This window comes from Oncorhynchus clarkii, chromosome 17 (genome assembly GCF_045791955.1).
Source record: "Oncorhynchus clarkii lewisi isolate Uvic-CL-2024 chromosome 17, UVic_Ocla_1.0, whole genome shotgun sequence".
Taxonomy (NCBI): domain Eukaryota; kingdom Metazoa; phylum Chordata; class Actinopteri; order Salmoniformes; family Salmonidae; genus Oncorhynchus; species Oncorhynchus clarkii.
The window spans coordinates 1328008-1353825 of record NC_092163.1 but is presented as its reverse complement, the minus strand read 5'-3'; the positions used below and the strand labels follow the sequence as shown (position 1 = coordinate 1353825).

The 25818-nt window shown below is 44.3% G+C and overlaps 2 protein-coding genes across 2 annotated transcripts in view; one reads left to right on the top strand and one right to left on the bottom strand.

The window, feature by feature from the left end:
- The first annotated feature begins 6462 nt into the window (after positions 1-6462).
- LOC139369537 (lipopolysaccharide-induced tumor necrosis factor-alpha factor homolog) lies at positions 6463-9618 on the top strand. The gene is made up of 4 exons (XM_071108781.1): positions 6463-6501; positions 6674-6726; positions 6986-7118; positions 8821-9618. Exons 2-4 carry the CDS (start codon positions 6702-6704, stop codon positions 8927-8929), a joined length of 267 nt encoding a protein of 88 aa, XP_070964882.1. The 5' UTR covers positions 6463-6501; positions 6674-6701; the 3' UTR covers positions 8930-9618.
- Positions 9619-9741: 123 nt separating this feature from the next.
- The window catches only part of LOC139370002 (uncharacterized), a 39179-nt gene continuing 23102 nt past the window's right edge, over positions 9742-25818 (bottom strand). The window contains exons 20-32 of the mRNA XM_071109280.1: positions 25716-25818; positions 25237-25322; positions 23996-24125; positions 21497-21687; positions 20243-20333; positions 19826-19961; positions 19413-19603; positions 15721-15882; positions 15494-15630; positions 13863-13996; positions 11496-11590; positions 11152-11386; positions 9742-11016 (exon numbers count right to left, since the gene is read on the bottom strand). The exon at positions 25716-25818 is cut by the window's right edge and continues 27 nt beyond it. Coding sequence (XP_070965381.1) covers positions 10928-11016; positions 11152-11386; positions 11496-11590; positions 13863-13996; positions 15494-15630; positions 15721-15882; positions 19413-19603; positions 19826-19961; positions 20243-20333; positions 21497-21687; positions 23996-24125; positions 25237-25322; positions 25716-25818 — 1780 coding nt within the window. The 3' untranslated portion in view covers positions 9742-10927. The remainder of the gene's footprint in view (positions 11017-11151; positions 11387-11495; positions 11591-13862; positions 13997-15493; positions 15631-15720; positions 15883-19412; positions 19604-19825; positions 19962-20242; positions 20334-21496; positions 21688-23995; positions 24126-25236; positions 25323-25715) is intronic.

Below are 25818 nucleotides of genomic sequence, written 5' to 3'. Positions count from 1 at the left end.
GGTTGCACCTCGACAGCCAATAGGATTGCTGGTTGCACCTCGACAGCCAATAGGATTGCTGGTTGCATCTCGTCTGACGTTGGTTGAGCACCTTCTACTTCGCTCCAACCTTCTTCAGTTTGTCAGTTATTTTCCTGCATATTGTATCTGAGTAGAACCTTGTCCTTATGGACAGTAGAGGGCCCCACATGTCTGCCAGTGATACACTATACATACATACAATCACCTTGTCCTTATGGACAGTAGAGGGCCCCACATGTCTGCCAGTGATACACTATACATACATACAATCACCTTGTCCTTATGGACAGTAGAGGGCCCCACATGTCTGCCAGTGATACACTATGCATACATACAATCACCTTGTCCTTATGGACAGTAGAGGGCCCCACATGTCTGCCAGTGATACACTATACATACATACAATCACCTTGTCCTTATGGACAGTAGAGGGCCCCACATGTCTGCCAGTGATACACTATACATACATACAATCACCTTGTCCTTATGGACAGTAGAGGGCCCCACATGTCTGCCAGTGATACACTATACATACATACAATCACCTTGTCCTTATGGACAGTAGAGGGCCCCACATGTCTGCCAGTGATACACTATGCATACATACAATCACCTTGTCCTTATGGACAGTAGAGGGCCCCACATGTCTGCCAGTGATACACTATACATACATACAATCACCTTGTCCTTATGGACAGTAGAGGGCCCCACATGTCTGCCAGTGATACACTATACATACATACAATCACCTTGTCCTTATGGACAGTAGAGGGCCCCACATGTCTGCCAGTGATACACTATACATACATACAATCACCTTGTCCTTATGGACAGTAGAGGGCCCCACATGTCTGCCAGTGATACACTATACATACATACAATCACCTTGTCCTTATGGACAGTAGAGGGCCCCACATGTCTGTGAAATCAGTTTGCCAGTGATATACATGCATACATACATTCATACAATCGTTGGCGCATAAAATATGCTGAGGAAGGATAATGTTTCATTAGATGATTGGGTACATGACTTCCTGAGAGGTGGCTGGATTCTCATGACCTGGCGTGTCTCTGTGTGTTGGGTGGGTGGGTGTCTGTTGGGTGTGTGTGTGGTGGGTGGGTGTGTGTTGGGTGGGTGGGTGTCTGTTGGGTGGGTGGGTGTCTGCGTGGTGGGTGGGTGGGTGTGTGGTGGGTGGGTGTGTGTGTGTTGGGTGGGTGGGTGTCTGTTGGGTGTGTGTGGTGGGTGGGTGTGTGTGTGTTGGGTGGGTGGGTGGGTGGGTGGGTGTGTGTTGGGTGGGTTGGTGGGTCTGAACGTTATCAGCGTAACCTGGTTCTGCACCCTGAGAACACGTGCTGCTCATTTCAGCTCAGAGAAGGTTTCACTTCTTCAGTCCGTTAGCTCTTCTCTCTCGCCTGTAACACTGAGACAAACAGCCCAACTGTTCCCTATACCTGCTCCCCTTCTTCAGTCCGTTAGCTCTTCTCTCTCGCCTGTAACACTGAGACAAACATCCCAACGGTTCCCTATACCTGCTCCCCTTCTCCAGTCCGTTAGCTCTTCTCTCTCGCCTGTAACACTGAGATAAACATCCCAACAGTTCCCTATACCTGCTCCCCGTCTTCAGTCCGTTAGCTCAATCAAAGTGTAAAAAAAAACCTACAAGATGAGGAAAAGGCTGCTGATTGTCCCCTTCAACTCCATCCATACTGAAGCAGTAACTATGCCAACGGTGTATGGACTCACTGTATGGGCTGATCCACACATACCTGGCTGATTGTGAGGTGTGGTGGTTCTCAGGTGATGGATGGGACAGACATACCTGGCTGAGTGTGAGGTGTGGTGGTTCTCAGGTGATGGATGGGACAGACATACCTGGGTGATTGTGAGGTGTGGTGGTTCTCAGGTGGTGGGTGGGACAGACCTACCTGGCTGATTGTGAGGTGTGGTGGTTCTCAGGTGATGGATGGGACAGACCTACCTGGGTGATTGTGAGGTGTGGTGGTTCTCAGGTGGTGGGTGGGACAGACCTACCTGGGTGATTGTGAGGTGTGGTGGTTCTCAGGTGGTGGGTGGGACAGACATACCTGGGTGATTGTGAGGTGTGGTGGTTCTCAGGTGATGGATGGGACAGACATACCTGGGTGATTGTGAGGGGTGATGGATGGGACAGACATACCTGGGTGATTGTGAGGGGTGATGGATGGGACAGACATACCTGGGTGATTGTGAGGGGTGATGGATGGGACAGACATACCTGGGTGATTGTGAGGGGTGATGGATGGGACAGACCTACCTGGGTGATTGTGAGGTGTGATGGATGGGACAGACATACCTGGGTGATTGTGAGGGGTGATGGATGGGACAGACATACCTGGGTGATTGTGAGGGGTGATGGATGGGACAGACATACCTGGGTGATTGTGAGGGGTGATGGATGGGACAGACATACCTGGGTGATTGTGAGGGGTGATGGATGGGACAGACATACCTGGGTGATTGTGAGGGGTGATGAATGGGACAGGCTGCGACTGAAATGGCATCCTAAGGGAGCTGGTCTAAAGTAGTGGACTATAGAGGGAATAGGGTGCCATGAGGCTCTGGTCTAAAGTAGTGGACTATAGAGGGAATAGGGTGCCATGAGGCTCTGGTCTAAAGTAGTGGACTATAGAGGGAATAGGGTGCCATGAGGCTCTGGTCTAAAGTAGTGGACTATAGAGGGAATAGGGTGCCATGAGGCTCTGGTCTAAAGTAGTGGACTATAGAGGGAATAGGGTGCCATGAGGCTCTGGTCTAAAGTAGTGGACTATAGAGGGAATAGGGTGCCATGAGGCTCTGGTCTAAAGTAGTGGACTATAGAGGGAATAGGGTGCCATGAGGCTCTGGTCTAAAGTAGTGGACTATAGAGGGAATAGGGTGCCATGAGGCTCTGGTCTAAAGTAGTGGACTATAGAGGGAATAGGGTGCCATGAGGCTCTGGTCTAAAGTAGTGGACTATAGAGGGAATAGGGTGCCATGAGGCTCTGGTCTAAAGTAGTGGACTATAGAGGGAATAGGGTGCCATGAGGCTCTGGTCTAAAGTAGTGGACTATAGAGGGAATAGGGTGCCATGAGGCTCTAGTCTAAAGTAGTGGACTATAGAGGGAATAGGGTGCCATGAGGCTCTGGTCTAAAGTAGTGGACTATAGAGGGAATAGGGTGCCATGAGGCTCTGGTCTAAAGTAGTGGACTATAGAGGGAATAGGGTGCCATGAGGCTCTGGTCTAAAGTAGTGGACTATAGAGGGAATAGGGTGCCATGAGGCTCTGGTCTAAAGTAGTGGACTATAGAGGGAATAGGGTGCCATGAGGCTCTGGTCTAAAGTAGTGGACTATAGAGGGAATAGGGTGCCATGAGGCTCTGGTCTAAAGTAGTGGACTATAGAGGGAATAGGGTGCCATGAGGCTCTGGTCTAAAGTAGTGGACTATAGAGGGAATAGGGTGCCATGAGGCTCTGGTCTAAAGTAGTGGACTATAGAGGGAATAGGGTGCTATGAGGCTCTGGTCTAAAGTAGTGGACTATAGAGGGAATAGGGTGCCATGAGGCTCTGGTCTAAAGTAGTGGACTATAGAGGGAATAGGGTGCCATGAGGCTCTGGTCTAAAGTAGTGGACTATAGAGGGAATAGGGTGCCATGAGGCTCTGGTCTAAAGTAGTGGACTATAGAGGGAATAGGGTGCCATGAGGCTCTGGTCTAAAGTAGTGGACTATAGAGGGAATAGGGTGCCATGAGGCTCTGGTCTAAAGTAGTGGACTATAGAGGGAATAGGGTGCCATGAGGCTCTGGTCTAAAGTAGTGGACTATAGAGGGAATAGGGTGCCATGAGGCTCTGGTCTAAAGTAGTGGACTATAGAGGGAATAGGGTGCCATGAGGCTCTGGTCTAAAGTAGTGGACTATAGAGGGAATAGGGTGCCATGAGGCTCTGGTCTAAAGTAGTGGACTATAGAGGGAATAGGGTGCCATGAGGCTCTGGTCTAAAGTAGTGGACTATAGAGGGAATAGGGTGCCATGAGGCTCTGGTCTAAAGTAGTGGACTATAGAGGGAATAGGGTGCCATGAGGCTCTGGTCTAAAGTAGTGGACTATAGAGGGAATAGGGTGCCATGAGGCTCTGGTCTAAAGTAGTGGACTATAGAGGGAATAGGGTGCCATGAGGCTCTGGTCTAAAGTAGTGGACTATAGAGGGAATAGGGTGCCATGAGGCTCTGGTCTAAAGTAGTGGACTATAGAGGGAATAGGGTGCCATGAGGCTCTGGTCTAAAGTAGTGGACTATAGAGGGAATAGGGTGCCATGAGGCTCTGGTCTAAAGTAGTGGACTATAGAGGGAATAGGGTGCCATGAGGCTCTGGTCTAAAGTAGTGGACTATAGAGGGAATAGGGTGCCATGAGGCTCTGGTCTAAAGTAGTGGACTATAGAGGGAATAGGGTGCCATGAGGCTCTGGTCTAAAGTAGTGGACTATAGAGGGAATAGGGTGCCATGAGGCTCTGGTCTAAAGTAGTGGACTATAGAGGGAATAGGGTGCCATGAGGCTCTGGTCTAAAATAGTGGACTATAGAGGGAATAGGGTGCTATTTTAGATCAAATCTAATGTTATTTGTCACATGCTTCTTAAACAACAGGTCTAGACTAACAGTGAAATTTTTACAGGCCCGTCCCAACAATGCAGAGAGAAATAATAGAAGAATAATATAGAACACAATAAGGAACGATAACTTGGCTCTATACACAATAAGGAACGATAACTTGGCTCTATACACCATGAGTAACGATAACTTGGTTCTATACACAATAAGGAACGATAACTTGGCTCTATACACAATGACTAACTAACTTGGCTCTATACACAATGAGTAACGATAACTTGGCTCTATACACACTGAGTAACCATAACTTGGCTCTATACACACTGAGTAACCATAACTTGGCTCTATACACACTGAGTAACGATAACTTGGCTCTATACACACTGAGTAATGATAACTTGGCTCTATACACACAGAGTAATGATAACTTGGCTCTTTACACAATGAGGAACGATAACTTGGCTCTATACACACTGAGTAATGATAACTTGGCTCTATACACCATGAGGAACGATAACTTGGCTCTATACACCATGAGGAACGATAACTTGGCTCTATACACAATGAGGAACGATAACTTGGCTCTATACAGACTGAGTAACGATAACTTGGCTCTATACACACTGAGTAACGATAACTTGGATAGCAGTAAATGCTGTTTGGTAGGAGACAGGGTACAGTAGATAGCAGGGTAGGCTGTTTGGTAGGAGACAGGACAGTAGATAGCAGGGTAGGCTGTTTGGTAGGAGACAGGACAGTAGATAACAGTATAGGCTGTTTGGTAGGAGACAGGACAGTAGATAGCAGGGTAGGCTGTTTGGTAGGAAACAGGACGACCGGCTGTGTGGTAGGAGACAGGACAGTAGATAGCAGGATAGGCTGTTTGGTAGGAGACGGGCAGGGGACAGTAGATAGCAGGGTAGGCTGTTTGGTAGGAGACAGGACAGTAGATAACAGTATAGGCTGTTTGGTAGGAGACAGGACAGTAGATAGCAGGGTAGGCTGTTTGGTAGGAAACAGGACAGGCTGTGTGGTAGGAGACAGGGTACAGTAGATAGCAGTACAGGCTGTTTGGTAGGAGACAGGACACTAGATAACAGGACAGGCTGTTTGGTAGGAGACAGGACAGTATATAACAGGATAGGCTGTTTGGTAGGAGACAGGACAGTAGATAGCAGGGTAGGCTGTTTGGTAGGAGACAGGACAGTAGATAGCAGGGTAGGCTGTTTGGTAGGAGACAGGAAAGTAGATAACAGGACAGGCTGTTTGGTAGGAGACAGGACAGTATATAACAGGATAGGCTGTTTGGTAGGAGACAGGACAGTAGATAGCAGGGTAGGCTGTTTGGTAGGAGACAGGACAGTAGATAGCAGGGTAGGCTGTTTGGTAGGAGACAGGACAGTAGATAGCAGGGTAGGCTGTTTGGTAGGAGACAGGACAGTAGATAACAGGATATGCTGTTTGGTAGGAGACAGGACAGTAGATAACAGGATAGGCTGTTTGGTAGGAGACAGGACAGTAGATAACAGGGTAGGCTGTTTGGTAGGAGACAGGACAGTAGATAACAGTATAGGCTGTTTGGTGGGAGACAGGACAGTAGATAACAGGGTAGGCTGTTTGGTAGGATACAGGACAGTAGATAACAGGGTAGGCTGTTTGGTAGGAGACAGGACAGTAGATAACAGTATAGGCTGTTTGGTAGGAGACAGGACAGTAGATAACAGGACAGGCTGTTTGGTAGGATGGGCGGATCCGGCTACTGACTCCGTTCACCCTCCTGTGTTACTGAGTAGTAGAACAGTAACAGACTCCTTTTGGACCAGCAGAGCAGTAAGACTCTCCCTTACAGCAGATCTGTAAGTACTTTATAAGAGATCATGTGTCTGTTATTGGAAAAGTAATGATGAAAAATGTAAGCTTATCAAAAAATAAGACTATTATTTGTAGTTTGAATGTGTTCTCTATGGTTAACACTCTTTGTTGAGTTCCATTGGTGTATTGTACGTCTTTCTGTGTGTTCTCTGTTAGTCCTCAACTCTCTTTCCTCTCAGGGAGGATGGCCAACGTCCAGGTGCCTGTTGGTATGTCCTACTGTACTTTGGGTTGAGTGAAACTCTTGTTAACTATAAAGGAAGTTAAACAGCCGTGTGTTTTCAGTGGACAGATAGTTGGAAGAAAGTAAATAATGAATGGATGGATGAATGAATGAATTTAATGGATGAATTGATAAATGAATGAAGCCATGCTTTGAGGTACTGTAGGAATGAATGAATTAACACGTTAATGCATTAGAGAATGAGCTAATACTCCCCCCCCCCCCCCCCCCTCCCCCTCCTCCAGTGGCCATCGGTGCGTTTGGGGACAGTCCTGTCCAGATGACCTGTCCTACCTGTCACCAGACCGTGGTCACTAAGGTTGACTTCTCCTCTGGTGTCCTCACCTACCTCTTCTGTGGAGGACTCTTCTTCTGTGGGTACGTACAAGTGTGTGTGTGTGTGTGTGTGTGTGTGTGTGTGTGTGTGTGTGTGTGTGTGTGTGGTGAAAGCCAATCCTACTGTTAGTCAGTGGGTTCAGGTCAGACACCACAGGCTGAAATGACTTGTGTGTGTGTGTGTGTGTGTATATAGTGTGTGTGTGTGTGTGTGTGTGTGTGTGAGAGAGAGAAAGCCCATCCTACTGTTAGTCAGTGGGTCCAGGTCAGACACCACAGGCTGAAACGACTTGCATCCATCAACGTTGAGATTTTGTTGTTGTTTTGATCCACTTAATATTAGTAATTGTATTATTTATTTTAATTAGTTATTTTCACAAAATAAACAAACAAATGTCAAACTTGATGAAAATGTATGTATTTATTTTTCTTTTAAATCAATGAATCAATCAGTTTCAAAGCTCACTACATTAAATGACACATCATTTAATAAAAGCCCTTTTCATAAAGACTGTTACAAACTGGACTATATTTCGTAACTTACTTTGACGAGGTTGTGATTGGGTGTAAATTAGGCTTTGGTCGTCTAAATGGTCGTCTAATTGGTCGTCTAATTTCAGTGTACTTGTCTTTTTTAACTGCCATTTCCTGAAAGTCAGACTCTTTCCCCACAAACCAAGCTAATTTGTCTCAGCTTCAGAGTCCTCTTCCTTCACCACATGTTGTGAGGTTATGCTTCGATGTTTTCTCCAGACTTGGCCCAGAGGGAATTGTTGATATGTTGGTCAATTGTTTATTCTAGATAACATTTTATTTTTGGGGAAAATGCACCAAAAATGCATTTTACCTACGACTTTGGTATTTTACAGATAGAAAGATTAAGTATTTATCCACAATTCTAGTGTTTAATTGCCATATTGTCATGACTTCGCCACCAGGGCCTATTTATTGCCTTTAACTCCCTTATCTTACCTCATTTGCTCACATTGTATATAGACTTTTGTTCCACTGTATTATTGACTGTATGTTTTGTTTATTCCATGTGTAACTCTGTGTTGTTGTATCTGTCGAACTGCTGTGCTTTATCTTGGCCAGGTCGCAGTTGTAAATGAGAACTTGTTCTCAACTAGCCTACCTGGTTAAATAAAGGTGTTCTCAACTAGCCTACCTGGTTAAATAAAGGTGTTCTCAACTAGCCTACCTGGTTAAATAAAGGTGTTCTCAACTAGCCTACCTGGTTAAATAAAGGTGTTCTCCACTTGCCTACCTGGTTAAATAAAGGTGTTCTCAACTGGCCTACCTGGTTAAATAAAGGTGTTCTCCACTTGCCTACCTGGTTAAATAAAGGTGTTCTCAACTGGCCTACCTGGTTAAATAAAGGTGTTCTCCACTTGCCTACCTGGTTAAATAAAGGTGTTCTCAACTAGCCTACCTGGTTAAATAAAGGTGAAATAAAATAAATTTAAAAAATCCGCTCTGGACAAGTCAGGGCCTGGAGTGTTTTAACAAAATGAAACCAAAATATTTAAGCTGACTTCATTCAGGTTGAATTGCATTTGTGCAAATATGCATATACTATATTTAATGAGATATTTGAATGTTTGAATTTTTATACAAAATGTATTTCATTTGTGTCTACATTTAACTGGTAAAAGATGATTGTGATTAAGAGAAATAAAATCCCCTTTAGGCCTTAAGATGCATCTCCATACAATGTTTGACCGTTGTTGTTCCTCCTCCTCAGGTTTGTTCTGGGTTGCTGTCTCATCCCGTTCTGTTTCGACAGGCTCAAAGACGCCAAGCACACGTGTCCCTCCTGCAAGACCATCCTGGGGGTTTATAAGCGCTTATAAGCCCATAATAACCTGCAGGAGACTCCCGTGTCTTTTGGGAAGCTAGCTACAACATTGTGTCTTGTCTTCTGAGACAAGTTGCTCTTCCAACACAGTCTGTTGTTTCTCTCAGCTTCCACCCAGTAGAACTGCACAGCAGTGATTGAAAGACAAATTAGTTTAACTCAATAGAACAATTTAACTGTCACAGAATGTTGTCATTGACAGTGTTCCGTCCCATCTTGCCCTGTCCCTTGCTATGCAGTTACCGGTTGCCTTGGCAACGGCAAAAATGTACGACTTAACTTAGATTTAACTCAATATAACAATTTAATTGTCATTGACAGTGTTCCGTCCCATCCAGGCCCTGTCCCTTGCTATGCAGTTACCGGTTGCCTTGGCAACGGCAAAAATGTACGACTTAACTTAGATTTAACTCAATAGAACAATTTAATTGTCATTGACAGTGTTCCGTCCCATCCAGGCCCTGTCCCTTGCTATGCAGTTCACCGCTGCCTTGGCAACGGTAAAATATGTGTGCCATAGAAATAGACAACATAGAATGTGAGTATTCATGGTTTGATGGTTGTTGTATGATCTGTAAGTTATATTACTATAATTGTCTCAATGCAGCACTGTGAGTCTTTCTGATTGAGTACTGTACTGGTTTGTTAGGAATAAACTGAGCCCTGAAAAATACAATCATTTCACAACCGCTAAAATGTTTTGTTAATTTGTAGAATTTTTTTTTTTTTTTTAATTATCAGCTGTTAGTTCATAGGCTGTTTATTTCTTTATAAATAACATTAAAACAATTGGGGGGGGGGGGAGGATTGTGTAATAATATACATTTTTATTAATTAAATCATACATTCAACATCTGCTATTTAGTATCATCAAATGACAGCATTGAGAAGACAGTCAACAGTTTGAGCTGACATGAACAAAAACACAGTGACATTCTAACGACAGAATCATTCTGCACTAGAGGAATTGGTTGTCATGACATTGAACAGGGTTTTGGCTCGGTAGATAAGTGTTGGAGATACTAACCCTGAGAAAACAAAATGGCTGTCCCAGAAAGACGACATCACCAACACAAGACTTCTTTGTCATCTAATGAAATACTTTCATATTTTCACCCGAAGGCAAAGACAAATGTCTCTATTCAATCCACATCGTGGAAGTTCAGCATCATTTCAATTGAAAGGCAATGTTCCCGTAGCGTAGACTGCATTCATGGTAAATGCTGCAGATCTTGGCTCAATAGGAAATGACCTTTCAGCTACACAGACTGAATAGAGCCCTACAAATGATTATTTAAACAACGTTCCAGCCACCAAGACAGAACAGACTTCATTCCAACCACCAAGACAGAACAGACTCCATTCCAACCACCAAGACAGAACAGACTTCATTCCAACCACCAAGACAGAACAGACTTCATTCCAACCACCAAGACAGAACAGACTTCATTCCAACCACCAAGACAGAACAGACTTCATTCCAACCACTAAGACAGAACAGACTTCATTCCAACCACCAAGACAGAACAGACTTCATTCCAACCACCAAGACAGAACAGACTTCATTCCAACCACCAAGACAGAACAGACTTCATTCCAACCACCAAGACAGAACAGACTTCATTCCAACCACCAAGACAGAACAGACTTCATTCCAACCACCAAGACAGAACAGACTTCATTCCAACCACCAAGACAGAACAACATACAAAGTGAATACACTTAAATCAAAATGCAGAACTTGTCAGAGCAGAAACATTGATGTGACTAAAGTGCTAGATTGTTTGATAGTCTTTTGATAGTATATATCCTTGTATTCAGTGATATTTACAATATCTAAGGCGCTACCTGACTCTAAATGTATACATTTTTGTTTCCTGTTTGAGAACTTTACATTGTGTTTTTCCCTGTCTGAGCCGAATGCGACTCGATGCTATGGAGTCAGTTAACTCTCTCACTCTGAAATATAAAATCTCTGAAATAAGTGTTTAAATCAGTGTAGAATGTACAGGACAGCGACGGCCAGAGTGGTGAGGAGAAGGTGGAGGCCGAACGTTGGTCTGTTGATCGCTCCGCCGCTCGCTACACAGAAACAAAACATACATTATAACTTTGTTCACTGAACCTCAAATCATAAATCTCTCTCTCGGAGCTAACAGAGAAATGAAAGAGAACCGACTGATCTTTCATAGATAAAAAGGAACGGTTATGTTGTACCTGTAGTAGTAGCAGCAGCTCCTCCAGTTACCCCTGCACTGGTAGGAAGAAAGATGGTTCCCACGCCAACCGTGCTGGGGTCAGCCTTGCCTCCCTTCAGACCCAGCCCCAGATAGTCCAGGTCGGCCTGGAAACGGGTGCTGATCCAGGTCCGGACCATGCTCTGGTTCTCATAGCTCTTCAGCTCTGGCAGGTTAGAACCCAGCAGACCTTTGACCTGGCTCACACCCAGAGTCTGAAGGTGGAGGGGTTAGGGGGATAACGACAGACAGACAGACGGGTATGTATGTAGGTAGGTAGGTAGGTAGGTAGGTAGGTAGGTAGAAACCCACACACATACACACCTGTATAACAGTAGGGTCCAGGCTGATGAAAGTGTCCATGTCCATACTGATGTTAGAGGTGGACAGACGCTGGACGTAGGCTGAGTCAGCACCACCTAGTGGACAGACAGAGAGTAGACTGAGTCAGCACCACCTAGTGGACAGACAGAGAGTAGACTGAGTCAGCACCACCTAGTGGACAGACAGAGTAGGCTGAGTCAGCACCACCTAGTGGACAGACAGAGTAGGCTGAGTCAGCACCACCTAGTGGACAGACAGAGAGTAGACTGAGTCAGCACCACCTAGTGGACAGACAGAGTAGGCTGAGTCAGCACCACCTAGTGGACAGACAGAGTAGGCTGAGTCAGCACCACCTAGTGGTCAGACAGAGAGTAGGCTGAGTCAGCACCACCTAGTGAACAGACAGAGAGTAGGCTGAGTCAGCACCACCTAGTGGTCAGACAGAGAGTAGGCTGAGTCAGCACCACCTAGTGGACAGACAGAGAGTAGGCTGAGTCAGCACCACCTAGTGGACAGACAGAGTAGACTGAGTCAGCACCACCTAGTGGACAGACAGAGAGTAGACTGAGTCAGCACCACCTAGTGGACAGACAGAGTAGGCTGAGTCAGCACCACCTAGTGGACAGACAGAGAGTAGGCTGAGTCAGCACCACCTAGTGGACAGACAGAGAGTAGGCTGAGTCAGCACCCCCTAGTGAACAGACAGAGTAGGCTGAGTCAGCACCACCTAGTGGTCAGACAGAGTAGGCTGAGTCAGCACCACCTAGTGGACAGACAGAGAGTAGGCTGAGTCAGCACCACCTAGTGGTCAGACAGAGTAGACTGAGTAAGCACCACCTAGTGGTCAGACAGAGAGTAGAATGAGTAAGCACCACCTAGTGGTCAGACAGAGTAGACTGAGTCAGCACCACCTAGTGGTCAGACAGAGTAGACTGAGTAAGCACCACCTAGTGGTCAGACAGAGTAGGCTGAGTCAGCACCACCTAGTGGACAGACAGAGTAGACTGAATCAGCACCACCTAGTGGACAGACAGAGTAGGCTGAGTCAGCACCACCTAGTGGACAGACAGAGTAGACTGAATCAGCACCACCTAGTGGACAGACAGAGTAGACTGAATCAGCACCCCCTAGTGGACAGACAGAGTAGACTGAATCAGCACCACCTAGTGGACAGACAGAGTAGACTGAATCAGCACCCCCTAGTGGACAGACAGAGTAGACTGAGTCAGCACCACCTAGTGGTCAGACAGAGTAGACTCGTATCTAAACTTCCGACTTCAACTGTATGTATGTTATGTATGTATGTGTGGTGTGTTAGCTGGTAGGAGGTATCTATGTATGGCTGTGTTAGCTGGTAGGAGGTATCTATGTATGGCTGTGTTAGCTGGTAGGAGGTACCTATGTATGGCTGTGTTAGCTGGTAGGAGGTGCCTATGTATGGCTGTGTTAGCTGGTAGGAGGTACCTATGTATGGCTGTGTTAGCTGGTAGGAGGTACCTATGTATGGCTGTGTTAGCTGGTAGGAGGTACCTATGTATGGCTGTGTTAGCTGGTAGGAGGTACCTATGTATGGCTGTGTTAGTTGGTAGGAGGTACCTATGTATGGCTGTGTTAGCTGGTAGGAGGTACCTATGTATGGCTGTGTTAGCTGGTAGGAGGTGCCTATGTATGGCTGTGTTAGCTGGTAGGAGGTACCTATGTATGGCTGTGTTAGCTGGTAGGAGGGAGAGGTACCTATGTATGGCTGTGTTAGCTGGTAGGAGGTACCTATGTATGGCTGTGTTAGCTGGTAGGAGGTACCTATGTATGGCTGTGTTAGCTGGTAGGAGGTACCTATGTATGGCTGTGTTAGCTGGTAGGAGGTACCTATGTATGGCTGTGTTAGCTGGTAGGAGGTACCTATGTATGGCTGTGTTAGCTGGTAGGAGGTACCTATGTATGGCTGTGTTAGCTGGTAGGAGGTGCCTATGTATGGCTGTGTTAGCTGGTAGGAGGTACCTATGTATGGCTGTGTTAGCTGGTAGGAGGTACCTATGTATGGCTGTGTTAGCTGGTAGGAGGTACCTATGTATGGCTGTGTTAGCTGGTAGGAGGTACCTATGTATGGCTGTGCTAGCTGGTAGGAGGTACCTATGTATGGCTGTGTTAGCTGGTAGGAGGTACCTATGTATGGCTGTGTTAGCTGGTAGGAGGTACCTATGTATGGCTGTGTTAGCTGGTAGGAGGGAGAGGTACCTATGTATGGCTGTGTTAGCTGGTAGGAGGTATATATGTATGGCTGTGTTAGCTGGTAGGAGGTACCTATGTATGGCTGTGTTAGCTGGTAGGAGGTACCTATGTATAGCTGTGTTAGCTGGTAGGAGGTACCTATGTATGGCTGTGTTAGCTGGTAGGAGGTAGCAGAGACAGTACTGCGGCTCTGGAAGGCTCCTTCAGCGATGATGAACAGCGTTCTCTTCTTCATTATGTTGCAGTTGGTCACCGTCAGGGCATTGGCCTTACTGCAACACGGTGAAACAGATATCAACCGTCTTACCGTCTGGCATCACAAGTCTTACTGTCTGACATTACACGTCTTACTGTCTGGCATCACACGTCTTACTGTCTGGCATCACACGTCTTACTGTCTGACATCACACGTCAACACAACCGTCTTATTGTCTGACATCACACGTCTTACTGTCTGGCATCACACGTCTTACTGTCTGACATCACACGTCAACACAACCGTCTTACTGTCTGACATCACACGTCAACACAACCGTCTTATTGTCTGACATCACACGTCAACACAACCGTCTTATTGTCTGACATCACACGTCAACACAACCGTCTGACATCACACACCAACACAACCGTCTGACATCACACGTCAACACAACCGTCTGACATCACACATCAACACAACCGTCTTATTGTCTTACATCACACATCAACACAACAAGCCTCTGTGGTGTTTCCATGGTAACGGGGGGAGGGGAGGAGCCTCTGTGGTGTTCCCACGGTAACGGGGGGGAGGGGAGGAGCCTCTGTGGTGTTTCCACGGTAACGGGGGGGAGGGGAGGAGCCCCTGTCTCTTCGGTTTGGCTCTCCTCTGTAGTCATGGCCTTCAGGATGGTGGCAAGCTAGTGTTAGCATAGCGGCTAAGTGTTACATGTTTTCCTATGAAAAATGTTGGCCCTGTTACCCACATCTTAGTAATAAAGGTAACAGTTATTACTATTACATTACTGTGTTATAGGCTACAGGAGGCTGGTGTCTAGTGAACACAGGTTGGCTCCTCCTCTCGGTCTTACCTCAGGCTACTCTGTGTAATGGTCTACAGGAGGCTGGTGTCTAGTGAACACAGGTTGGGTCCTCCTCAGGAGGCTGGTGTCTAGTGAACACAGGTTGGGTACTCCTCAGGAGGCTGGTGTCTAGTGAACACAGGTTGGGTCCTCCTCTCGGTCTTACCTCAGGCTACTCTGTGTAATGATCTACAGGAGGCTGGTGTCTAGTGAACACAGGTTGGCTCCTCCTCTCGGTCTTACCTCAGGCTACTCTGTGTTACAGGCTACAGGAGGCTGGTGTCTAGTGAACACAGGTTGGGTCCTCCTCAGGAGGCTGGTGTCTAGTGAACACAGGTTGGGTCCTCCTCTCGGTCTTACCTCAGGCTACTCTGTGTAATGATCTACAGGAGGCTGGTGTCTAGTGAACACAGGTTGGGTCCTCCTCAGGAGGCTGGTGTCTAGTGAACACAGGTTGGCTCCTCCTCAGGAGGTTGGTGTCTAGTGAACACAGGTTGGCTCCTCCTCTCGGTCTTACCTCAGGCTACTCTGTGTAATGGTCTTCAGGAGGCTGATGTCTAGTGAACACAGGTTGGGTCCTCCTCTCGGTCTTACCTCAGGCTACTCTGTGTAATGGTCTACAGGAGGCTGATGTCTAGTGAACACAGGTTGGGTCCTCCTCAGGAGGCTGGTGTCTAGTGAACACAGGTTGGCTCCTCCTCTCGGTCTTACCTCAGGCTACTCTGTGTAATGGTCTTCAGGACGCTGATGTCTAGTGAACACAGGTTGGGTCCTCCGATGGAGTTGAGCTCTGCACTGCCCAGAGTATTTCCTGAGTTCCTCAGGTACTTACTGATGATGGCCTGCGCCTATAGGGGGGACATGAATAGATTGGTAAATGGCCGACTGATTGATTGGTTAATCACTTGACAGACAGACAGACAAATATATCTGGCTACCATGGCAGCATCCCAGTTTCCATTGGAGGAGTCCATCAGAGCTGACAGTGTGTCGATCTTGGTGATGTTCCACATGGTGATGTCAGCGTTAGTGGCAACGCGCGAAGCCGGCCCAAGAACCTGCACCTTCGCTTCTGGGATGGTGGAGTTTGCGGAGTAGGCCTGACGGGGCGGGACACAGGAAACAGGAAACAGGAAGTACAGTCACATAATCTAACAGGAGGATAAAGCTTCATATCACCCATGTCATACTATCTGTACATTCTCTCTGTTAATCAGACATGATGATAATGTAGTTATATATATCAGGTCAGATGTAATGATAATGTATTTATATCAGGTCAGATGTAATGATAATGTATTTATATATATCAGGTCAGATGTCATGATAATGTATTTATATCAGGTCAGATGTAATGATAATGTAGTTACATCAGGTCAGATGTAATGATAATGTATTTACACCAGGTCATATGTAATGATAATGTAGTTACATCAGCTCAGATGTAATGATAATGTAGTTATATCAGGTCAGATGTAATGATAATGAAGTCACATCAGCTCGGGTGTAATGATAATGTAGTTACATCAGGTCATATGTAATGATAATGTAGTTATATCAGGTCATATGTAATGATAATGTAGTTATATCAGGTCAGATGTAATGATAATGTATATATATATCAGGTCATATGTAATGATAATGTAGTTACATCAGGTCAGATGTAATGATAATGTATTTACATCAGGTCAGATGGAATTATAATGTATTTATATCAGGTCAGATGGAATTATAATGTATTTATATCAGGTCAGATGTAATGATAATGTATTTATTTCAGGTCAGATGTAATGATAATGTAGTTACATCAGGTCAGATGTAATGATAATGTATTTATATCAGGTCAGATGTAATGATAATGTAGTTACATCAGGTCAGATGTAATGATAATGTATTTATTTATATCAGGTCAGATGTAATGATAATGTAGTTACACCATGTCAGATGTAATGATAATGTAGTTACATCAGGTCAGATGTAATGATAATGTAGTTACATCATGTCAGATGTAATGATAATGTAGTTACATCAGGTCAGATGTAATGATAAAGTAGTTACATCAGGTCAGATGTAATGATAATGTAGTTACATCAGGTTAGATGTAATGATAATGTATTTATTTATATCAGGTCAGATGTAATGATACTGTAATTACATCAGGTCAGATGTAATGATAATGTAGTTACATCAGGTCAGATGTAATGATAATGTATTTATTTATATCAGGTCAGATGTAATGATAATGTAGTTACACCATGTCAGATGTAATGATAATGTAGTTACACCAGGTCAGATGTAATGATAATGTAGTTACATCATGTCAGATGTAATGATAATGTAGTTATATCAGGTCAGATGTAATGATAATGAAGTTACATCAGCCCGGGTGTAATGATAATGTAGTTACATCAGGTCAGATAAAATGATAATGTAGTTACATCAGGTCATATGTAATGATAATGTAGTTATATCAGGTCAGATGTAATGATAATGTATATATATATCAGGTCATATGTAATGATAATGTAGTTACATCAGGTCAGATGTAATGATAATGTATTTACATCAGGTCAGATGGAATTATAATGTATTTATATCAGGTCAGATGGAATTATAATGTATTTATATCAGGTCAGATGTAATGATAATGTATTTATTTCAGGTCAGATGTAATGATAATGTAGTTACATCAGGTCAGATGTAATGATAATGTATTTATATCAGGTCATATGTAATGATAATGTAGTTACATCAGGTCAGATGTAATGATAATGTATTTATATCAGGTCAGATGTAATGATAATGTAGTTACATCAGGTTAGATGTAATGATAATGTATTTATTTATATCAGGTCAGATGTAATGATAATGTAATTACATCAGGTCAGATGTAATGATAATGTAGTTACATCAGGTCAGATGTAATGATAATGTATTTATTTATATCAGGTCAGATGTAATGATAATGTAGTTACACCATGTCAGATGTAATGATAATGTAGTTACACCAGGTCAGATGTAATGATAATGTAGTTACATCATGTCAGATGTAATGATAATGTAGTTACATCATGTCAGATGTAATGATAATGTAGTTACATCAGGTCAGATGTAATGATAATGTAGTTACATCAGGTTAGATGTAATGATAATGTATTTATTTATATCAGGTCAGATGTAATGATACTGTAATTACATCAGGTCAGATGTAATGATAATGTAGTTACATCAGGTCAGATGTAATGATAATGTATTTATTTATATCAGGTCAGATGTAATGATAATGTAGTTACACCATGTCAGATGTAATGATAATGTAGTTACACCAGGTCAGATGTAATGATAATGTAGTTACATCATGTCAGATGTAATGATAATGTAGTTACATCAGGTCAGATGTAATGATAATGTAGTTACATCAGGTCAGATGTAATGATAATGTTTTTATATCAGGACAGATGTAATGATAATGTATTTATATCAGGCCAGATGTAATGATAATGTATTTACACCAGGTCAGATGTAATGATAATGTATTTATATATATCAGGTCAGATGTAATAATAATGTATTTATTTATATCAGGTCAGATGTAATGATAATGTATTTATTTGTATCAGGTCAGATGTAATGATAATGTATTTATATCAGGTCAGATGTAGTGATAATATATTTATATCAGGTCAGATGTAATGATAATGTGTTTATACCATTTCAGATATAATGATAATGTATTTACATCAGGCCATATGTACTGATCATGTATTTACATCAGATCAGATGTCATGATAATGTATTTATTTGTATCAGGCCAGATGTAATGATAATGTATTTATATCAGGTCAGATGTAGTGATAATATAATTATATCAGGTCAGATGTAATGATAATGTATTTATATCAGGTCAGATGTAATGATAATGTATTTACATCAGGTCAGATGTAATAATACTGTATTTATATCAGGTCAGATGTAATGATAATGTATTTATATCAGGTCAGATGTAATGATAATATATTTATATCAGGTCAGATGTAATGATAATGTATTTATATCAGGTCGGATGTAATGATAATGCATTTACACCAGGTCAGATGTAATGATAATGTATTTATATCAGGTCATATGTAATGATAATGTATTTATATCAGGTAAGATGTATGTGTACCGTACATGTGAATCAAGCGATACTCCATAGCATAAGTCAATAAAAACCAGTAATCGCCTCAATCAGCTCTATGTTATACAGCTCTAAGTTATACAGCTCTATGTTCAACATACCTATTTGTATAAGGTAAATTCACTTTGTGTTAACTCCCCTGCCTGTATTCTGTCTCTAAATGCTATCCCCAACAGCACCATATCACCAGGTAACATTCTGACTGTGTTGTCTATCACCAACAGCACCCTATCACCAGGTAACATTCTGATTGTGTTGTCTATCACCAACAGCACCATATCACCAGGTAACATTCTGACTGTGTTGTCTATCACCAACAGCACCATATCACCAGGTAACAATCTGACTGTGTTGTCTATCACTAGCAGAACCATATCACCAGGTAACATTCTGACTGCGTTAATGTACTTGGTGAATAAAGTTGACTCTTTGTCTGAAAGCGTACAGTACCTCTCTGAGTCTCGCCAGGACCACTTCAAGGTATTCCAGGTCGTCCACATTGGCGGTGATGGCGTCCAGGTTGTCAACGACTGTCTTGGCCGTCAGGCAGCAGTTGAACTTGGTCACGGTCTCGTAGTTGAAGGGGAACGTATTCTCACTGATCGTGACCTGAGTGATATTTCCCACTGTGCATTCACTCGCTAGGACAGGGAGGAGAGTACTGTTATTCACTCACTATAGACAGACAGACAGACAGACAGACAAGACAGACAAGACAGACAAGACAGACAGACAGACAGACAGACAGACAGACAGACAGACAAGACAGACAAGACAGACAGACAGTTATTCCCTTTTCAGCAGGAGGAGGGAGGAGAGAGACAGACAGACAGTAATGATATATTAGTGCAGGGTGGACACACCTATGGAGCGTTTGGACTGTGATTGGTCGATGATGGACTGTCTGATAGCCGTCTTCATCCTCCTCTTCTTCTGTCTGGACGTTCCATTCTTCCTCAACACCTTCAGGAATGACTGTAGGAACTGGCCTTTTACTTTCTGGAGAACAACACAACACAGCCTGTAAACACACACACACACGCACACGCACACGCACGCACACACACACACAAACACACACACCTACACACACACCTACACACACACCTACACACACACACACACCTACACACACCTACACACACCTACACACACCTACACACACACACACACACACAACACACACACACACACACACACACACAGACAGCATGCGCGCACACACACAGCATGCACGCACACAGCATGCACGCACACAGCCAGATGTCGTGGTTTGTGACCTTAGAGAAGTTCTTGTAGAAGGAGGATGTCAGGTAGAGAGGTAGAACGCCCAGGTTGTCCAGGGTCTCTCTGGTCCAGGTAGCTGGGAGTCTGGAGAAACACACAATAAAGACTCAACTATACTGTTGACAGGAAACTCACTCACACAGTACAGACTCAACTATACTGTTGACAGGAAACTCTCACAGTACAGACTCAACTATACCGTTGACAGGAAACTCTCACAGTACAGACTCAACTATACTGTTGACAGGAAACTCACACAGTACAAACTCAACTATACTGTTGACAGGAAACAAGTACATAAGTGTATCAGACATATAATGTTTACATTTTAGGGCCCAATCCTAACTTCAGCTACAGTTTCAGCCCAATCAGTCAATTTCTTCCCAGTTAGTCAGTTTCAGCCCAGTCAGTCAGTTTCAGCCCAGTCAGTTTCAGATCAGTCAGTCAGTCAGTTTCAGCCCAGTCAGTTTCAGGCCAGTCAGTCAGTCAGTCAGTCAGTTTCAGCCCAGTCAGTCAGTTTCAGCCAGTCAGTTTCAGCCCAGTCAGTCAGTCAGTCAGCCAGTTTCAGCCCAGTCAGTCAGTCAGTTTCAGCCCAGTCAGTCAGTCAGTTTCTGCCCAGTCAGTCAATAAGTTTCTGCCCAGTCAGTCAGTCAGTCAGTTTCAGCCCAGTCAGTCAGTTTCAGCCCAGTCAGTCAATCAGTCAGTCAGTTTCAGCCCAGTCAGTCAGTCAGTTTCAGCCCAGTCAGTTTCAGCCCAGTCAGTCAGTTAGTTTCAGCCCAGTCAGTCAGTCAGTCAGTTTCATCCCAGTCAGCCCAGTCAGTCAGCCAGTTTCAGCCCAGTCAGTCAGTCAGTCAGTCAGTTTCAGCCCAGTCAGTCAGTCAGTCAGTTTCAGCCCAGTCAGTCAGTCAGTCAGTTTCTGCCCAGTCAGTCAGTCAGTTTCTGCCCAGTCAGTCAGTCAGTCAGTCAGTTTCAGCCCAGTCAGTCAGTCAGTCAGTTTCAGCCCAGTCAGTCAGTCAGTCAGTTTCTGCCCAGTCAGTCAGTCAGTTTCTGCCCAGTCAGTCAGTCAGTCAGTCAGTTTCAGCCCAGTCAGTTTCAGCCCAGTCAGTCAGTTTCAGCCCAGTCAGTCAGTCAGTTTCTACCCAGTCAGTCAGTCCGTTAGTTTCAGCCTAGTCAATCAGTCAGTTTCAGACCAGTCAGTCAGTCAGTCAGATGCGTTTGTTTAATTCCATGTTTCCATGTTGACTTACCCGTACTGTGTTTTCCCAGACGTCAGCAGCGTTTCTATGGCAGCCACCTGTTCGTCGGTGAGGTCATTACAGTTTTGTAGTTTCTGCAGGATGAGCTGGTCAGAGTTCTGGATGTAGGAACCGTCCAGAACACACACCATGTTACCTAGGACCTGCAGGTTGTCACTGCTCAGAACCGTGCCGCTGATACCCTGCAGGGACAGATGGACACAACACAGCACTGACATCACGACTTCCAATCAGATCGCATCAAATGCAAGCTCATATCATGAGCATTTCTATATTGCCATTCTATATTGTCATTCTATTTTGCCATTCTATATTGTCATTCTATTTTGCCATTCTATATTGCCATTCTATATTGCCATTACATATTGTCATTCTATATTGCCATTCTATATTGTCGTTCTAAACTCAGCAAAAAATTGTATGTATCTTTTTCAGGACCCTGTCTTTCAAAGATCATTCGTAAAAATCCAAATAACTTCACAGATCTTCATTGTAAAGAGTTTTAACACTGTTTCCCATGCTTGTTCAATGACCCATAAACAATTAATGAACATGCACCTGTGGAACGGTTGTTAAGACACCAACAGCTTGCAGACGGTAGGCAATTAAGGTCACAGTTATGAAAACTTGGGACACTAAAGAGGCCTTTCTACTGAATCTGGAAACACCAAAAGAAAGATGTCCAGGGTCCCTGCTCATCTGTGTGAACGTGTCTTAGGCATGCTGCAAGGAGGCATGAGGACTGCAGATGTGACCAGGGCAATAAATTGCAATGTCCGTACTGTGAGACGCCTAAGACAGCGCTACAGGGAGACAGAATTGACAGCTGATCGTCCTCGCAGTGGCAGACCACGTGTAACAACACCTGCACAGGATCGGTACATCCGAACATCACACCTGCTGGACAGATACAGGATGGCAACAACAACTGCCCGAGTTACACCAGGAACACACAATTTCTCCATCAGTGCTCAGACTGTCCGTAACAGGCTGAGAGAGGCTGGACTGAGGGCTTGTAGGCCTGTTGTAAAGGCAGGTCCTCACCAGACATCACCGGCAACAACGTCGCCTATGGACACACACCCACCGTCGCTGGACCAGAAAGGACTGGCAAAAAGAGCTCTTCACTGACGAGTCGTGGTTTTGTCTCCCCCCAGGGTTAACTAGGCTCTTTCAGATGCTACTGTTGCTATCCCCCCCCCCCCCCACCAGGGTTAACCAGACTCTTTCAGATGCTACTGTTGCTATCCCCCCCCCCCCCACCAGGGTTAACCAGACTCATTCAGATGCTACTGTTGCTATCCCCCCCCCCCCCCCCACCAGGGTTAACCAGACTCTTTCAGATGCTACTGTTGCTATCCCCCCCCCCCCCCCCAGGGTTAACCAGACTCATTCAGATGCTACTGTTGGTATCCCCCCCCCCCCCCCCCCCCACCAGGGTTAACCAGACTCTTTCAGATGCTACTGTTGCTATCCCCCCCCCCCCCACCAGGGTTAACCAGACTCTTTCAGATGCTACTGTTGCTATCCCCCCCCCCCCCCCCCACCAGGGTTAACCAGACTATTTCAGATGCTACTGTTGTTATTCCCCCCCCCCCCACCAGGGTTAACCAGACTCTTTCAGATGCTACTGTTGCTATCCCCCCCCCCCCCCCCACCAGGGTTAACCAGACTCTTTCAGATGCTACTGTTGCTATCCCCCCCCCCCCCCCCACCAGGGTTAACCAGACTCTTTCAGATGCTACTGTTGCTATCCCCCCCCCCCCCCACCAGGGTTAACCAGACTCTTTCAGATGCTACTGTTGCTATTCCCCCCCCCCCCCCCCCACCAGGGTTAACCAGACTCTTTCAGATGCTACTGTTGCTATCCCCCCCCCCCCCCCACCAGGGTTAACCAGACTCTTTCAGATGCTACTGTTGCTATCCCCCCCCCCCCCCCCCACCAGGGTTAACCAGACTCTTTCAGATGCTACTGTTGCTATCCCCCCCCCCCCCCCCCCCCCCAGGGTTAACCAGACTCTTTCAGATGCTACTGTTGCTATCCCCCCCCCCCCCCCCACCAGGGTTAACCAGACTCTTTCAGATGCTACTGTTGCTATCCCCCCCCCCCCCCCCACCAGGGTTAACCAGACTCTTTCAGATGCTACTGTTGCTATCCCCCCCCCCCCCCCCCCCCCCACCAGGGTTAACCAGACTCTTTCAGATGCTACTGTTCTTATTCCCCCCCCCCCCCCCCACCAGGGTTAACCAGACTCTTTCAGATGCTACTGTTGCTATCCCCCCCCCCCCCCCCAGGGTGAGACCAGGTTCATTCCAGAGCTTCAATCTTCCTTTACTGCATTGCAGTAAAGCAATGGATGGAGGATGTAGATTTATAGTGTACTACTGAGACCAGAGACCGATAGGCCCGGTCAAAAGTAGTGTACTATTAAAGGGAATAGTGGTGTCATTTGGACCACATCTATGTTGTGTGACAGTGTGGTGACTCACCAGGCAGGTCTTGACATTGTTAACCAGGGCTGTGCGTTTGAAGCTGAGCGCGTCGGAGAACACGGAGAAGTCCGCGTCTCCCAGCTCACTGAAGTAGTCCTTACAGGTGTCCCGAGGAACCTTACTGTAGCTGCAGACATCAAATACAATATAACACATTTATATTCATACAATATATATAAACAAATATTCATCAGTAACTTAATAAACCAGTTTCATTCATCAGTAACTTAATAAACCAGTTCATCAGTAACTTAATAAACCAGTTTCATTCATCAGTATCTTAATAAACCAGTTTCATTCATCAGTAACGTAATAAACCAGTTCATCAGTAACTTAATAAACCAGTTCATCAGTATCTTAATAAACCAGTTCATCAGTAACTTAATAAACCAGTTTCATTCATCAGTATCTTAATAAACCAGTTCATCAGTAACTTAATAAACCAGTTTCATTCATCAGTATCTTAATAAACCAGTTCATCAGTAACTTAATAAACCAGTTTCATTCATCAGTAACTTAATAAACCAGTTTCATTCATCAGTAACTTAATAAACCAGTTCATCAGTATCTTAATAAACCAGTTCATCAGTAACTTAATAAACCAGTTCATCAGTAACTTAATAAACCAGTTTCATTCATCAGTAACTTAATAAACCAGTTCATCAGTAACTTAATAAACCAGTTTCATTCATCAGTATCTTAATGAACCAGTTCATCAGTAACTTAATAAACCAGTTCATCAGTAACTTAATAAACCAGTTTCATTCATCAGTAACTTAATAAACCAGTTTCATTCATCAGTATCTTAATAAACCAGTTCATCAGTATCTTAATAAACCAGTTTCATTCATCAGTAACTTAATAAACCAGTTTCATTCATCAGTAACTTAAATAAACCATTTTATTCAACAGTAAACAGACAGAGAGAGATGAACTGTCCAATAGTATTTGCTTTGATTCATTTATTGATTAGTTGATTGGTTGGTTTATTAGTTGATTTATTGGATGGTTGATTGGCTGATTGGTTAATGTGTTTATTGGTTGATTGGTTAATGGATTTATTGGTTGATTGGTTAATTGATTTATTTGTTGGTTGGTTGATGGTTGATTGATTGGTTGATTGGTTAATGTATTTATTGGTTGATTGGTTAATGTATTTATTGGTTGATTGGTTGATTGGTTGATTGATTGATTGGTTGATTGATTGGTTGATTGAATGTGTGACATGCGGTACTCACTCGTAGTAAAGCAGCATGTCAGGAGGGTACAGGTTGTAGCTGGTGACATTTGACTCTTCCTTGATGTAGTTGTACATGCAGGTCAACTGTGGGTCACACAAACATATAATAATACTATTATTTTGATTATTTATCAAATGAATAATCCCTTTGCATGCTGACTTCTCAAACAACTGTTGGAATCCAACAATTACCGACCTCAGCAACAACAACAACAGCTGGTATTAAGCTTGGTGATGAGAGGCTGACCAGAGTCTCTTTGAGTACGACAACAACAATGACAACAACAACAACAGCTGGTATTAAGCTTGGTGATGAGAGGCTGACCAGAGTCTCTTTGAGTACGACAACAACAATGACAACAACAACAACAACAGCTGGTATTAAGCTTGGTGATGAGAGGCTGACCTGAGTCTCTTTGAGTACGACAACAACAACAATAACCACAGTGAAAACAACAACAACAGCTGGTATCTGACCTGAGTCTCTCTCAGTGCGACCCTGTTCTTGCCCTTCCTCCTGCAGGCCTTGACCAGTTTCTTGATCTTGGTTGTGGTCATACTGGCCACTCTGGTGCAGGTG

Excerpts from the sequence above, each read along its gene's own strand:
- LOC139369537 (XM_071108781.1), top strand. The coding sequence starts at position 6,702 with ATGGCCAACGTCCAGGTGCCTGTTG. Across the intron at positions 6,727-6,985 it reads CAACGTCCAGGTGCCTGTTG|TGGCCATCGGTGCGTTTGGG; the intron begins GTATGTCCTACT and ends CCCCTCCTCCAG. Across the intron at positions 7,119-8,820 it reads GGAGGACTCTTCTTCTGTGG|GTTTGTTCTGGGTTGCTGTC; the intron begins GTACGTACAAGT and ends CCTCCTCCTCAG.